Here is a 15777-nt window from a genome sequence, read left to right on the forward strand (position 1 = left end):
AAAAAAAAAAAGGTTGAGAATTTAGAGGGTTAATATGTTGTGGGGTTGTTAACCACTGTCATAAAACAACATGTGTACTCCTGTTCCATGAGAAACTATTTGTTTTGTAAGCCTTCACCTGAAGTACAATAAAATATTAAAAAAAAATAAAAACTGCCCAGGCCCTACCACAGATCAGTTAAATCAGAATCTCTGGAGATGGGCCCCAGGCATTAATATTTTTTAGAAGTTTCCCAGGTGCCAGGATTGAGACCCACTGATGTAAGGGCTTATCTAAGAAACGTAAACCAGTATAGTAAGTACAGGTGGGATTACTCAGCAGCTAGTAAGTTTGCTGGCTTTGGTTTCATTGCAAACACCTAGAGTCTCAAGACCCCTTTTTTATTAATACGGGTCCTGTATCTGAGGTTCTCACCTGGAAGTTGTTCGTCAAAATCATCTTTGGAGGTGTTTAAAAATACTGATGCCTGTTCGGAAGAAAGGCCTGGCGATCTACTTCCTAAAAATCAGCCATTGAAAATCCTGTGGCACACAGTTCTGACACACATGGGGTCACCATGAGTTGGAATTGACTTGACAACAACTGGTTTTGGCCATCCTCTCTATTTCCTCCGGAGCCTTACCCAGAGCGGCGCTAGCTACAGCCCTTCCCCTGGGGAGAGAAATGCCTCAAAGATGGTTCCACTCTTGTGCTCCTAACAGTGTATGTAGTTTTGAAAACATGGGCATTTGCAACAAGCAGACCTGAATGCAAGCCCTAGTCCTGTGGTGTCTAGCGGTGTGACCTGAAGCAAGTGTCTTCACCTCTCTGAACCTTAGTTTCTCTTCTGAAAGATAGGGATGATCATGGTGCCCACCCAGGGGGTCATTGCAAGGTATCTCTGAGATGATGCAGAGAAAGCACATATCCCAATCCCTGGGCAAAGTGCTTACAGAGGGGTTTCCCTGAGCAAAACAGGCTCCTCCCCTTACAGGGCAGCTGTCCTTACAGATATACAGCACAAATGACCACCATTGCTTGGAAAGAAGAAAGTATGAGGACTGTCCAACATGAAGAGGATGTTGAGAAAACTCTTCATTGGCTAAGAATAAAGAGATCTCACAATCTTAGGTTGGAAGGAAGCTTTGAAGTCATCAAATCCAGTCCACTGCTCAATGCAAAAACCCCCTCTGCCAACTCTTCAGTCAAAGATTAGACTGGACTATGGAACATAAAATGATACTCGTGAAGAGTGTGTTTCTTAGTTCAGGTAGATACATGAGACTAAATGGGCAGCTCCTGTCTGGAGGTGAGATGAGAAGGCAGAGAGGGTTAGGAGCTGGTTGAATGGACACGGGAAATCAGGGTAGAAAGGAGGAGTGTGCTGTCACAGTGTGGAGAGGGCAATTAGGGTCACATAACTATGTATAAATTTTTGTATGAGAGACTAACTTGAATTGTAAACTTTCACTTAAAGTACAACAATAAAATTTAAAAAAAAAAAAAAAATACTGATGTCTGAGCCCCTCCGGCCTAAATTGAAATTGAACTGAAATGTGGAGGAGTAAGACTTGCTGTTAAAATTATATCTTTATAGTAAACTAACAGAATGGCAATTCACATTTAGATCAGTCTTGACTATGATATTTTTTGCTACAGTGAGTAAGAGTTGATAAGTATGTTAAATATTAAACAGACCATCATGCATGTATAGAGTTTTGTCTATTTTTTAAGGCAGTTTTTACACATTTCTTTAATTCTGTATACTTCTGGCTACCTCTTCAGCACACTGTTGATTCTTGTGCATCTGTTTTTTCTGTTAATGTGTAATCAATTTACATTATCGTTTTTATATATCCACTGTATTTGAGTTTGCTAATATTTTATCTAGAATTTTTACATCTATTTTTATAAGAGAGATTGACCTATTACTTTCTTATAATGTCCTTATCAGGTTTTGATACCAAAGTTATGCTGGCCTTATAAAATTCAGTCTTATTCCTTTAAAAAACTATTTTAAATTTACTTGTTTAAAGTATGTAGCCGTTGTATACGTAAGGTTTTCTATCTCTCTGGCTGCTCCTTCTCAGGTGAACTTCCTCTATTTTCCTGACCCCCACTCTTCAAACTTATGTATATCTCCATTCACCATTTTCTCCTGTATCACAGGATAAGGGACCCCAGGATATATAGTGGCTTATCCTTTATTCTCTCTCTCCTGGCACTTCCTCTGTGGATAAGCATGCCCAGTTAACACTTCTCTTACTCTTGCCCTCAGTGTTACCTTCCTTCTGTTTACCGCGTTAGCGTTTTCATCCCTTTTTATGACCAATCCTTTCTAAAGCATATTTCATTTTACTATATAGATAATCCATGTGGTAGAAGAATATTTAAATACAGAAAAGCAAAATAATAATAACATCTGCAATTTTTAATTTCATTTCACATCCTTCTAGAATATTTGTGTGTGTGTCTGTGTCTCTATGAGTCGGAATCGACTTGACAGCAATGGGTTAGGTTTTTTGTTTTATATGTGTGTGTGATTTTATACGTATCAAAACTGTAGAGAATAATGTATACTCTGCCTCCAATTTCTTGCAAACTATTCACTTTTCAACTTGCTGCAATTTGGCTTTCACCTCTAAACCTTTTTTCACTGTTTGGAAACTGCTCTTGTCAAATTCATCAAATGATCTCCTGATTACCACTTTGGGTGGGCATTTTTTCAGACCCTTTCTTATTTGATGTCTCTCTTTACTTAATTATGTTAAGTGTTGCTTCCTTTTTTTTTTTTTTTAACTGCTGCTTCCTTCTGAAACTCATTTCTCTCTTGATTTCTGTGACACCCTGGTTTTCTTTCTATCTCTCTGGCTACTCCTTCTCAGTCTGTTCTCCTGCTCCTTCAATCTATTCTCCTGTCTCCTGTAAATGTTATTTTAAACCCCCCAGAGTTCTGCTCATGATTCTCAATCATCTGATACTCTTCCATTGCCAGCCCCATCTATGGCTTTGATTTCAGTTATATCCAAGTGATTCCCATGTGTATATCTCCAACCTAGACCTCTATTTTGGACCCAGGTCAATTATCTCATTGTCTGCTTTATTTTTTTCACCTGTATCTCCTGACCAACCCACTGCCGTCGAGTTGATTCCGACTCATAGTGACCCTGTAGGACAGAGTAGAACTGCCCCGTAGGGTTTCCAAGGCTGTAAATCTTTACGGAAGCAGATTGCCACATCTTTCTCCCAAAGAGCAGCTGATGGGTTCGAACTGTGGTTAGCAGACAAACACTTTAATCACTGCACCACCAGTACTTACGAATTTCCTAAAGGCACCTCAAATTCAACAATGCAAATTAATTTTTTTCTCTTCCTATAGTCCCTGTCTTAGTTAATGTCACCACTGTCTGTCCAGCTGACCAAACTAGAAACTTGGAAGTCCTATTAGATGCATCGTTTTTCCTGAGCATTCCCATCTAGTCAGCAAAGTCTGTTGAATTCCCCTCCTGATACTTGTCCCATTTCTCCCATTCCTACTTCTGCTTGTTTGGTTCAGCTCATACTGTTTCTTGCCTACATTCTTGTAGCAGTCTCTACCTTGAATCTTACTCTTCTCTAATCCATCATCATCAGGATTCCTCCTAAAAGCAACCCTGAGTTTTGCAGAATCACTGCTAATTCCCAAATGCTAGTTCCCTGGCCTTTGCATATTTCCTTTCCTCTGCCTAGAGTGCCCTAAGCTGACTCCTACTCTTTAAGGTGCTCTCCAAGCTTTATCTTCCCCTGAGAAAACTCTCAGAGGTGTGTTGTTGTTGTTAAGTGCCATCAAGCCAGTTTTTGACTCATAGCAACCCCCTGTGACACAGTGGAACTGCCCCATAGAGTTTTCCATGCTATCATCTTTATAGAAGCAGATCACCCGGTCTTTCTCCCCTGGGGCCACTGGGCGGGGTCAGACCTCCAACCTTCTGATTAGCAGCTGAGCGCTTAACGTTGTATCACCAGGGCTCATTATACTGTGAGCTATATAATACATATATTTATTATCACTATATCTGTGATATCTGCCTCCTTCAGTTGTCTCCTCTCCCCTTTCCGTCTGTGAGCTTGCGAGCAGGAGGAGGGAGCATGAGCTTTCATTTTGAAATTAAGACCTGACGTATTACAGAACCACAGAAAATTACAATTACAGAAAATGTGGAAAATATGAAGTGAGTAGGAAGAAAAAACTCATCATCTTATCACCAATCTGTCTTTTTCCACATAGCATTTTTGTACTTTATTAAACTTGGTGTTGAGTACGTGTAGTTTTGTTTCTGTTGTATTTTTCACTTTAAATCGAGAGTTTTCTCATTGTTAATTCATAGTCCCCATGAGTTTTTAATGGCTGCAGAGAGCCTGGTTTGTGTGACCATTCCTAAATTGTATCGGAATGGACATCAAAGCATATAGTTGCCCCAATATTTGGAGTATTTTCCACCTTTAAGAGCGTCTCTTTAGAACAAATATAAAAAATTCTGCATCAGATTCTTGGCATTCTCTATTGCTGGCTGTCTTGATGTACGTATCCTTCTGTTCCTTTCCATAGAGAGCCAGCGTGGTGGCAAGGAGATAGCTTTTGTTTATTTAGCGTACAATTCAGTATGTCTTAGATATTTTCCCTGTTAGAGACATGGCATCTAAGATGTCACATAAATAATGCCATACAACCTAGAGATTTCATGGTACATACAGGTTTGCTTTGAACTAGCATTCCTGAAAGAACAGAGCTACTTCATATGCTGGTAACTTTGTTAACTGTGTCAACTTCTTTATTTCAGGATGACTGTCTTAGGTCACTAACAAGATTTGCAGCAGCACATTGGACAGTTGCATCACTTTCAGTGGTGCAAGGACACTTTTGTAAACTTTTTGCATGTGAGTGTTAATACATTTGCCATATATGTTATGGTCATTTCTCATCTACTGTAATTTTTGTTTTTAGTGGTTCAACTTCTCTCCATTATGAAAGAACTATTTTGAGATACTGTTTGTCTTATATTCAAGCTCTAGGTTATAAATTCATGTATACAGTGAAACCTGTGAGAGCTGGAACTCGATTGGACTGCTTTGTTTTTCCGGGTTTTACAAGTTTTCTGCCTCTGACAGGGTGTGCAGTCTTACCACTTTTCTGTAGCTCGTTTTAGCAAAAAATATTTGAGTTTTCTTTCTCTGACAGGTTTCCACCTTACACAGATTCCAGCTTTCACAAGTTTTACTGTATCTTACAAAAAGATAAATTTAAACTCTATTATATACATTTTTAAAATAATTTAATACTTCTCTTGGCATATGAAATGTACTAATGTATTTCTCTTTAAATGTTTAGCATTGGTGCCTAATGAGAACCATGGAGATCTTCCATGCATATTAGATATTGACATGTTTCATTTATTGGTGAGTATTTCACAACTTGGGTTTGAGGTTCTCTTTATTGTACTACATAGCTTTACCTTTGGCTTGGGGAGTAGTGTAGGGGCAGACAGGAGTTATCATATGACGTTACTATTACCACTTCTGATTATAATTTTCTTTCCTGAGGAGCTTCGAAAAGAAAATATTAAGGAACCTAGTTGAAACTCTTGAGCTGAGTTCAGGGCACTTAAATTCTAATCCTCCCTCTCTTATTTTCCTTTGTGGCTAAGGTCAATAATTTAACCTCACTGTGCTTTTTACCTATAATAAGGTAAAGATAATACCAGCAGCGTAAGGGCTGCTGCTGGTCCATACAGTGGTTTTGTGCATAGGATCTCTGTGGTCACACTCCTTAGCGACAGACAGCCCCTTCGAATGCGTTAGCGAAAGGTATGTCCTCCAAGCAGGTGCAGTCTAGTACCAGGGCACACAGCTGGGCAAGCAGCAGGTAGCTGAATTTCAGTTCCACCTCAGCTGTGCCCCCTTGTACAGGGCACAGAGTGCGCTACCACACAGAGCAGCCCCACGTACTGTCCCCTTAATCTTCCTGGGCTTCAGATTCTGTACCTATAAGTTGGTTAGTACCTACCTCATAAGACTGTGAGAACCCAGTGGGAACATCCATGTAAAGAGCTTAGAGCAATTTGTGCCTAATAAATGTTAGCTATTACTTGTTCCCATTGCTGCTACTAAAACTGCCACCACTAGCACCACCATGCTGGCAGCAGGAGGCTAACAAAAGAGCTAGCATATATTGTATATCTAAATGCTTTCACATACATTCTCTTTTAGTCCTTAATCCTTGCTACTGACATGTTAAAAACATGCATATATAATTTACCAATAAGGGAACTGAGGCTCAGAGATGTTAATTTGTCTAAGAAGCTCATAAGAGGAAGAGCTGGGAGTCATACCTAGATCTTTGTGGGTCCAAAACCTGTGCTTTTTCCACTGCTCACACCCTGGAAAGTTTCCAAGTACTGTTTTTATTATTATTAACAGTAAGCTACGTATCGGGACCACCGGATAAATGAAAGGATAGTGTCCATCAAGACCCCTTTAACGCTTACGTAATTTTCTTTAACCAGTCCTACTGGGATTTCTAACGTGTATACCGTTAAAGAACAAAGACTTTCTATGGAAAGAGGCTAAGCTCAGAAGGAGGTCACATTAAGAAAACAGAACCGTGTTTAGCTGGAGGGATAGGCAGTCTGTCTGACCTCCATGTTTGGTATCTAGGTGAGCTTGGTGCTTGCTTTCCCTGCGTTGCAGTGTCAGGATTTTTCAGGGATCAGCCTTGGCACTGGAGACCTTCACATCTTCCATCTGGTTACGATGGCACACATCGTCCAGATTTTACTTACCTCGTGTACAGGTAATGCTTTCCTTTTTCTTAGCTTCTTGAAGGAAATACTTGAGTTTTCTCAGTTTAAAAAAAAAAAGAGTATTATGATGAATAGGTACTTGGACAAGAATAACATATGAATTATAATTAGACTGCTTTTTGAAGCACATTTCTTTCTTCCATTAAAATCCCCTAGCAATGTGAATGTTCCTATACTTCTTATTTCATAAGTTCAGTAATATTTAAGTAGCATAGCGGTTAAGCCTGTTAGAATTTTAGATTTTAGAATGTCGGTTTTGTTTTCACTTACATGTTTGTTAATGCCCTCATGAGCTCATCATTAAATTATAGTTTGCATCCAAGCTTCCTGTTTTTAAAACATTTCAAGATAATGTATTTAGTGATTTTACCCCAGCAGTCCAGTTAGCACCCTAAAGCCTGATGACTTCCTCTCCCAAAGCCCACTGGCTCCCTGGTCTGATGGAGATCAATACTGTGTTCACACCTCAGATATTAAATTCTGTGTGTTTTGTGAGGGTGTGTTCATATTATGTGTTAGTGGATGAATATATTTGAGTGCTTAAATGATTTGGAAAGCAGTCATGTTGACAGCACTTAATAGGCCAATACTGAGTGCTAATTTTTCCTTATTTTTCAGAAGAGAATGGCATGGATCAAGAAAATCCCACTGGTGACGAAGAATTAGCAGTTCTTGATTTGTATAAAACACTTCGCCAGTATACAGGAAGGTGAGATCATAATTTTTACATAATAGACATCTCCCCAAATATTAGTGGGTGATAACATGAAAAAGAAATTGAGTCATTAGGTAAAGGAAATTGCTGTCTATTAATGTATTTAAAAAAGAAGATAGGTGATGTTTGTACAGCATGGTGATTGTAATTAATGTCACTGAATTATACACATAAAAATGGCTGAAATGGCAAAGGTTTTGTTATTTACCATATTTTACACAGATAGCGCATGCCTTCTGTGTTTCTTTGTCTGCCATGCCCTCCCCCCAGGAGGTATTTGCATAAGCACACTATGCTAGTTTCTTTTACAGCAACTTGTGGAAAAGGATTGGCATGGCAGCACTTGTGAGGGCACCACTCACGGCAGGAGGGTGTGGCCCGCAAACAAACAGAAAATGCACGTTATTTGTGTAAAAACACGGTATATATTACCACAAAATTTAAGGAAAATAAAAAAAGGAGGAGGAAGTGGGAAACATGATTGGTGGGACTTCGCAGAACTCTTACTATACTAACATATGTTGGGAATCTCTGAGAGAGATGTAATATGCAGAGCTTCCCAAATTTATCTAACCATAGAACCGTTTTGCTCAGAGGATCTGGCATGGACTAATGGAAAGATGGAGCATACTTTGGAAATTGCTATTCTCAACATCTTTTGTCTCACTAGGAATAAAAAATTTGTAAATTAGCATAATATATTTTGTAAGGTAATCTAGGACTAGCCAAAGTGCAGTAAAATTATTAGAAATTCACATATTGTTGGAGTCCTTGTGATTTGATGCAACACTTTCACTTAGCTTTTTGACAGTAAATGTGAATAACCTGTAAAAATATTTTTTCTTTGACTGTTATCCCATTTCTGAAAACCCACACTAACAAAATAGTCCAACATATAGAAAAACTTATAGACATAAAGATGTACACTCTGATATTACTTGTATTAGCAAAGCATTGAAAGCAATGTAAGTGTTTGATTACGAGGGAATAATTTGGTATCAGGATGATTGATGTGTTCCAGAATATTATAAATCCATTAAAAGTTACAGTTTATTAGAAGAACTAGATGGTGCCTGGCTACCACCAATGACCGCCCTGACAGGGAACCCAGCAGAGTCCCTGATGGAGCAGGAGAAAAGTAGGTTGTAGAACTTAAATTCTAGTAAAAAGACCAGACTTAATGGTCTGACTGAGACTGGAGGAACGCCAGAAGACATGGCCCCTGGACTCTCTGTTAGCCCAGAACTGAAACCATTTTCGAAGCCAACTCTTCAGACAAAGATTAGACTGGACTGTGGGACATACAATGATACTCGTGAAGAGAGTGCTTCTTAGCTCAAGTAGATATATGAGACTAAATGGGCAACTCCTGTCTGAAGGCGAGATGAGAAGACAAAAAGGGGCAGGAGCTGGTTGAATGGACACGGGAAATCCAGGATGGAAAGGAGGAGTGTGCTGCCACAGTATAGGGAGAGCAGCTAGTGTCGCATAGCAATGTGTGTATAAATTTTTGTATGAGAAACTGACTTGAACTGTAAACTTTCACTTAAACCACAATAAAAAAAATTTTTTTTAAAGTTATAGTTTATGAAGTTCTGAAGCACATTAATTTTAAATTTCATTTATTATAGTTACATCTATGTAAAACAAATTAGTGTGAAAATAATGTACCAGAATAATACCTGTTGATAGAAGGTACTGGAGTAGTTGATGGTTTTTTATTTTCCCAATTTTCTCTTTATGTGGCTGTATCACTTTTATAAATTTTAATAATAGCATTGGTGGCTATATCACCAATTTGTACCTGACATCTTCTAGTAGTCAGGGCTACTGCTAGTCGGCTAACTCACCTCTTAAGCACATGTACCATCAATTCCAAATAGCAGCCATCTCTGTTTTCACACTGCTCTAGCTAGAATGACCTTTTCTTATTAAATTTCCCAATAATTACTTTTCTCTCTTGTAGTGCCTTGAAAGAAATACCCTCAGCCTGGCATTTGTGGAGGAGTGTCAGAGCTGGAATCATGCCTTTCCTGAAGTGTTCTGCTTTGTTTTTTCATTACTTAAATGGAGTTCCTTCCCCATCTGAAGTTCAAGGTAATTTCTGATTTCTTTCATAATGTAGGAGGTGTTTGTAGTCTTTCACCCTAAAAATTGAGAATTAAAAATGACTTGCAAAAATGAGGGCCAATTTAGCGTTGTTCACAATAGCAAAAAGTTGGAAACAACCTAGATGCCCATCAACAGATGAATGGATAAACAAACTATGGTATATATACACAATGGAGTACTATGCAACGAGAAAGAACAATGATGAATCTGTGAAGCATCTCATAACATGGATGAAACTGGAGGACATTACGCTGAGTGAAATAAGCCAATCACAAAAGGACAAATATTGTATGAGACCTCTATTGTAAAAACCCATGAAAAACTTTACACACAAAAAGTAACAATCTTTGTTGGTTATCAGAGATGGCAGGGATGGGGGCGGAAATACTAAATAGGCAATAGATAAGTGGTATCTTTGGTGAAGGGTGAGACAGTACACAATACTGGGGAAACCAGCACAACTTCTACAAGGAAAGGTCATGGAAGCTCCCTAGACACATCCAAACTCCCTGAGGGACTGAATTGGTGGGCGGAGGGCTGTGGGGACCATGGTCTCGGGGAACATCTAGCTCAGTTGGCATAACACAGTTTATAACGACAGTGTTCTACATTCTAGCTTGGTGAGTAGCGTCTGGAGTCTTAAAACCCTGTGAGCAGCCATCTAAGATACTCCACTGGTCTCATCCCTTCGGGAGCAAGGGAGAATGAAGAGAGCAGGATACAAGGAAAAGATTAGTCCAAAGGACTAATAGACCACAGCTACCAGGGCCTCCACCAGACTGGGTCCAGTACAGCTAGATGGTACCTGGCTACCACCACTGACTGCTCTGACCGGGATCACAACAGAGGGTTCTGGACAGAGCTGGAGAAGATGTAGGACAAAATTCTAACACACAAAAAAATGAGATTTACTGGCCTAAAGGAGACTGGAGAAACCCTGAGAATATGGCCCCCAGACACCCTTTTGCTCAGTGGTGATGTCACTTCTGAGGTTCGCTGTTTGGCTGGGGATTGGACAGCCCCATGAAGCAATGCAGGACTGGTGGGGCACAGCAGTTCGGGGACGGGCTGGGGGCAGAGGGGGATGGGGGAGCTGGTGATGGGGAGCCCAAGGTTGAGTAAGGACAGTGTTGATGTGTTGTGAGGTAGTTGGCCATTGTCGTAGGGCAACATGTGTACTAACTATTTGATGAGAAACTATTTTGTTCTGTGGACCTTCATCTAGAGTGAGAATGGCAGCACAATCGGAAGAGTGTAGTCGATGTCTCTGAACTGTGCATATAGAAATTTTTGAAATGGTGTGTCTTTGGCTATGGGTGTTTTCACCAAAAAAAAAAAAAAGAAGGTTGAGAAGGGAGAGGGTTGACATGTCATGGGGTTGTTAACCAATGTCATAGAACAATATGTGTGCTGCTGTTTAATGAGAGGCTGTTTGTTCTGTAAACCCTCACCTGAAGTGTAATAGAAAGAAAAAAAAAAATGGGCCAATTAAAAATGTTAGAACACAGCTTATTGACTATGATGATGTTCATTCACATTTATAGAATAAAAATGCATATTTGTGTATAAATCTGATTTTATTTGGATCTCAGTAAATGTGCTGTTAAACATTATTAAATAATAATTACACATGAATCTGATTTTAATGTGGGGATTGATTTGCTCTTCCACACTTTTTTCCATATTCTGTTTTGATTCATTGCATAAAAGGAGTATAAAGGTAGATTGAAAATTTATTGTATCTCTGTATTCTCATAGCACCTGGCACCAGAGGGTCTTCATGTAATGCTGCTCTTTAAACTTATTGACTGGCACCTTTATTCACCCAGTTGCCCAGGCACTATATAGAAGAGTGTAGACTTCCAAATTTGCAATGGTGATTACAGTTACTGTTTAAATCTACCTATCATGATAAAACCATCTTGTATTTCTGTTTTGCTTTATACTTTTCCAGAGGATCTATACATTATTTTTTGTCATTTAATATTTGAAATAGCCCCATGAAGTAGATCATGCAGGTATATATACCATTTTACAAATGGTAAAGCTGAGACACCAGAAAATTGTGACCTGTTTGGTGTAGGAGTTGTCAGACTCCACTCTATCCATGTGTCATTTTCCGTGGAGTCCTACCCAGTGCCATCCTGTTATCTTGCTAAGTTATGTATCTAGAAAATTTGAACTCTTGTATTTTGGTTGAATGAAGCCGTCCTACTGCTTGCTTCCATGCAGGATCTACTCTTACTTGTTACAAGCATTAAATTTTTCTTCTTCTACATTTGCAGTTATTGGAACAAGCCATTTTGAACATTTATGTAGCTATCTTTCTCTACCGAAAAACCTCATTTGCCTTTTTCAAGAAAATAGTGAGATAATGAATTCACTGATTGAAAGGTAATAATTATACATTTTACTTCATTATATTGAATATTTATACAGAACCAAACTTTATTACATATTTGACAAAATTCTCAGGTAGTGAGCCCGGCAGAATTCAATCCATGTAATTTAGACTATAATGATTAGACCTTCTTAGCTCTAAGGGTTTACCTTTGTGGTAAGATTTTTGCCAAGCTAGACAATAGCATGAACAGATTTGCATGGAAATAAACATTTCTACCTACTAGTTTATTCATAAGGACTTTGTTCCATAGATACTTGGAGCGAAAGAAACTCAGTTATCTAGTCAATACCCTTACTTTATATTTGAGAAAATTGAAACCTAGAGAAAATTGACTTGTTTAAGAATCATGTCAAGTTAGTAACTGAGTTAAGATTAAAACATGAGTGTTCCAGCTCCAGATAATATGAGTTTGTCATTAATTCAGACTGGCTTTTCCAGAGTGTCCAAATTAGTTGGGTTATAGCACATGTAGTTGCAAATTAATATATCGAGTCACAGGTCACATTCTTCTGATTTTAAAAGTTGCAGGCAAGGTATGGAATTTCTTCCATATCTTTTGGTTAGGCAAAGTATATCATAGTAACCCAAGAAGGTTTTTTTTTTTTTTAATTACTGGTTTAGAAGGGGAAAAATTCTTTTAGCCCTTTAAAAGTAAAAATGTTTTGGTTTTTTTCCCCGCCCCCCCCCCCCCCCCGTTTATATTCAAGTTGGTGTCATAACAATGAAGTTAAAAGATATCTAGAAGGTGAAAGAGATGCTGTAAGGTAAGTTAAAGATTATCAAAGACTTGGTTGGGGTGGGAGGTAGGGAGAAAGCAGGATGTAAGTGTTGTATTCCTTCAAAACTGACTTCCCAAGCCTTCAGTAATTCCAAGAGATAGGACTTCTTGCCCTCATACTTTTTTCTTATTAATCTAGTGATGAGAATTTGTGAAAGCCTCAGAATTGTGGATATAAATAACGATATAGTGCATTATTCTTGGCAGAGGAAACAAAACTATTATATTTTGGAATATTCGCTTTTTAAAAAATGTAGGTCCCTTTCTAGGTTTTTTTTAGCCCTCCGTTTTCTTTTTTTTTTATATCTTTTATTACAGAAAATTTCAAACTGTCCAAAATTAGAGAGAATTGTATAATGAGGGCCTATGTACCTGTCACTTAGCTTCAGTAATTATCAAGTCATGGCCAGTCATTTTTATGTTTACAGTTTGTTTGAACCAGGATCCAAAGAAGGTTTATATACTGCAATTCGTTGGTATGTCTCTTAGGTCTCTTTTAAGCTCTTGATTCCTCTTTCTGTTTATTTATTGAAGAAATGGAGTCATTTGTCCTGTAGAGTTTTCTGCAGCCTGGGTTTTTCCGATTATGTCCCCATGGTGCTGTCGTGTTCTTCTACAAGCTGTTCCCTATAATGAGCTCTCATACGCTGGATCAGGTTCAGGTTCAGTTTTTGTTGTCCCAGTAATACTTTACAGATGGTATGTATACTTCATGAGAAGGCACAAAGTGATGTCAGATCATCTCTTTTTGTGATGTCACTAGCCATTGATAATTTTATTGGGTTGAACCATATGGAAATTCCAGTTTTTGTAAATCAGGTATGGTTGAATATAAGCAATTCCTTATGGCTCAACCCTATAGTCAAAAAATTCAGTACAGTAGTTCTCAATTTGAAGTGCATATCAGTATAATGTAGTTGTGTGCTGTCGAATTGATTCTGACTCATAACAACACTACAGGACAAAGTAGAACTGTCCCATAGGGTTTCCTAGGCTATACTCTTTACAGGGGCAGATCACCAGGTCTTTTCTCCCATGGAGCCACTGGTAGGTTTGGACCGCTGGCCTATCCGTTAGCAACTGAGAGTGCTTAACCATTGTGCCATCAGGGCTCCTTATTATAACCTAGGAAACTTCTAAAAAAATACTCAAGCGCCTACCTACCAAATCCAGTTTCTGTAAAATTGGGGTCTGTGGAGTAATGGAAAACAATTTTGGCATTTGTCCTTGCTTTCTGTGAAGTAACCCTGGGAGTAATTGATGTTCCTTTATCTGAAACCTCCAGACTACACCTGAGGATTTGTGCAAACGAGTGGGGATGGCCAGACTAAAAAGGATTTACCTGGTAGGCCAATTCAGCTAACTTCAGGAGGCATGATTTAGTCTTTCATGCATATGCATGAGGGCTCAATCATGACTGGCTGATAAAAGCCCTAAACACAGAGGCTCAGAGCTTCCTGGTTGATGAAGGGAGGGTGACGCACCCTCTTTGGGACATGGAAGCTCCCAAACTTCGCCCATGCGTTTCTTCCTAATGACAGTCATGTTTTGTATTCTTTTGCTATAATAAATCTATAGCTGTAAGTATAGTACTTCCTGTGAGTTCTGTGAGATGTTCCAACTAATTATCAAACCCAAGGAGTAGGGTACGGGGAGCCAGCACATGAAAATGAGGGAACCCAAGGAGGCCCCTGAGCTTGCAGCTGGCATCCTGATGGAGTAGTGGGAAAACCTCACATCTGTGGCCAGTAGACCAGAAGTTTGGGGTGTTGTGTGAACTCCCCAAACTTGCAGCTGGCATCTGCCTATTTAGCAGTCTGAAGGACAGTGTGTCCTTTTAACTTGAGAGGTCTACCCCAGCTCTGAGTGGCTAGGGTCAGAGAGAAAGTACTGTGTGGGCAGCTGGTATCAGAAATGATGAAGTGGGAGGTGGGGATTTGATTACTCCTCACATTCGAGCATCGGATTTCTGCTGATATTACCCACAAAGGGTCCCAGCATGTATAATCCCCCAACGTTCCCCAGGTGGTTCTCATGTGTAACCCTGACCAAGAACTACTGTTTGTAAAGTTTTACCCCCTCAGGTTAAATCCATTTCTTATATTTTTAGTAGGTGAAGTACTACCTCATCTCTCATGCTGGGCAGGTGAAGTGCCTAACACTGAGACAAGTTCCTCAAGTGCTTAGTTGAATTTGGATTTAAATTTTGTCTGAATTAACTTGAGTGACAGAATCAAAGTGGCACGATATCTCTAATTTAAGGAAAATCCATCTACTACTGCCTTCTCTCCTCCAACTCATTCCTGCCTTAAAAAACCTACTGCCGTCAAGTCAATTCCGACTCACAGCAACCCTATAAGACAGAGTAGAGTGCCCCATGGGGCTTCCAAGGAGTGGCTGTGGATTCGAACTGGCCAACCTTTTGGTTAGCAGCCGAGCTCTTAATCACTGCACCACCAGGGCTCCTAATAAGCCTACATATCCTTTCTGTCTTCTAGATCCTAAGTTCTGTGGTTGGGCTCTACATTACTGTGTTGATTAGGTAGAAGCCCAGGGGTAAATACCCTTTTCTGCCCCTCACCTACTTCCCAGAGCTACTAAATTTGCACTTAAATGGGGCAGATACAGGAGCCCTGGTGGTGCAGTGGTTAAGCACTCAGCTGCTAACTGATAGGCCCATGGTTTGAACCCACCAGCCACTCTGTAGGAGAAAGGTGTGGCAGTCTGCTTCCGTAAAGATTTACAGACTTGTAAACCCTATGGGACAGTTCTACTTTGTCCTGTAGAATCGCTGAGTCAGAATCAACTGAACAGCAGTGGGTTTGGTTTCGAGTTGGGGCTGATAGTGAGTACCATCACTACTGTCCTGTTAATTTATTCTGAGCTCTTCAAGTACAAATGCCCTAATGCATGGTGCCATTAAGGTGCTTTTTTTTTTTTTTTTTTTTT

The 15777-nt window shown here is 39.4% G+C and overlaps 1 protein-coding gene across 8 annotated transcripts in view; it reads left to right on the forward strand.

Annotated features, from left to right (window-relative positions):
- The window catches only part of UBR2 (ubiquitin protein ligase E3 component n-recognin 2), a 130623-nt gene that overhangs the window by 109517 nt on the left and 5329 nt on the right, over positions 1-15777 (forward strand). For all 8 annotated transcript variants that reach the window (XM_004379458.3, XM_023734206.1, XM_004379457.2 and 5 more), the window contains 7 exons: positions 4801-4897; positions 5349-5416; positions 6674-6809; positions 7438-7528; positions 9501-9631; positions 11932-12040; positions 12758-12814. In XM_004379458.3, the coding sequence (XP_004379515.1) occupies positions 4801-4897; positions 5349-5416; positions 6674-6809; positions 7438-7528; positions 9501-9631; positions 11932-12040; positions 12758-12814 (689 nt within the window). The remainder of the gene's footprint in view (positions 1-4800; positions 4898-5348; positions 5417-6673; positions 6810-7437; positions 7529-9500; positions 9632-11931; positions 12041-12757; positions 12815-15777) is intronic.

Source organism: Trichechus manatus, unplaced genomic scaffold (genome assembly GCF_000243295.1).
Source record: "Trichechus manatus latirostris isolate Lorelei unplaced genomic scaffold, TriManLat1.0 scaffold00065, whole genome shotgun sequence".
Taxonomy (NCBI): Eukaryota; Metazoa; Chordata; class Mammalia; order Sirenia; family Trichechidae; genus Trichechus; species Trichechus manatus.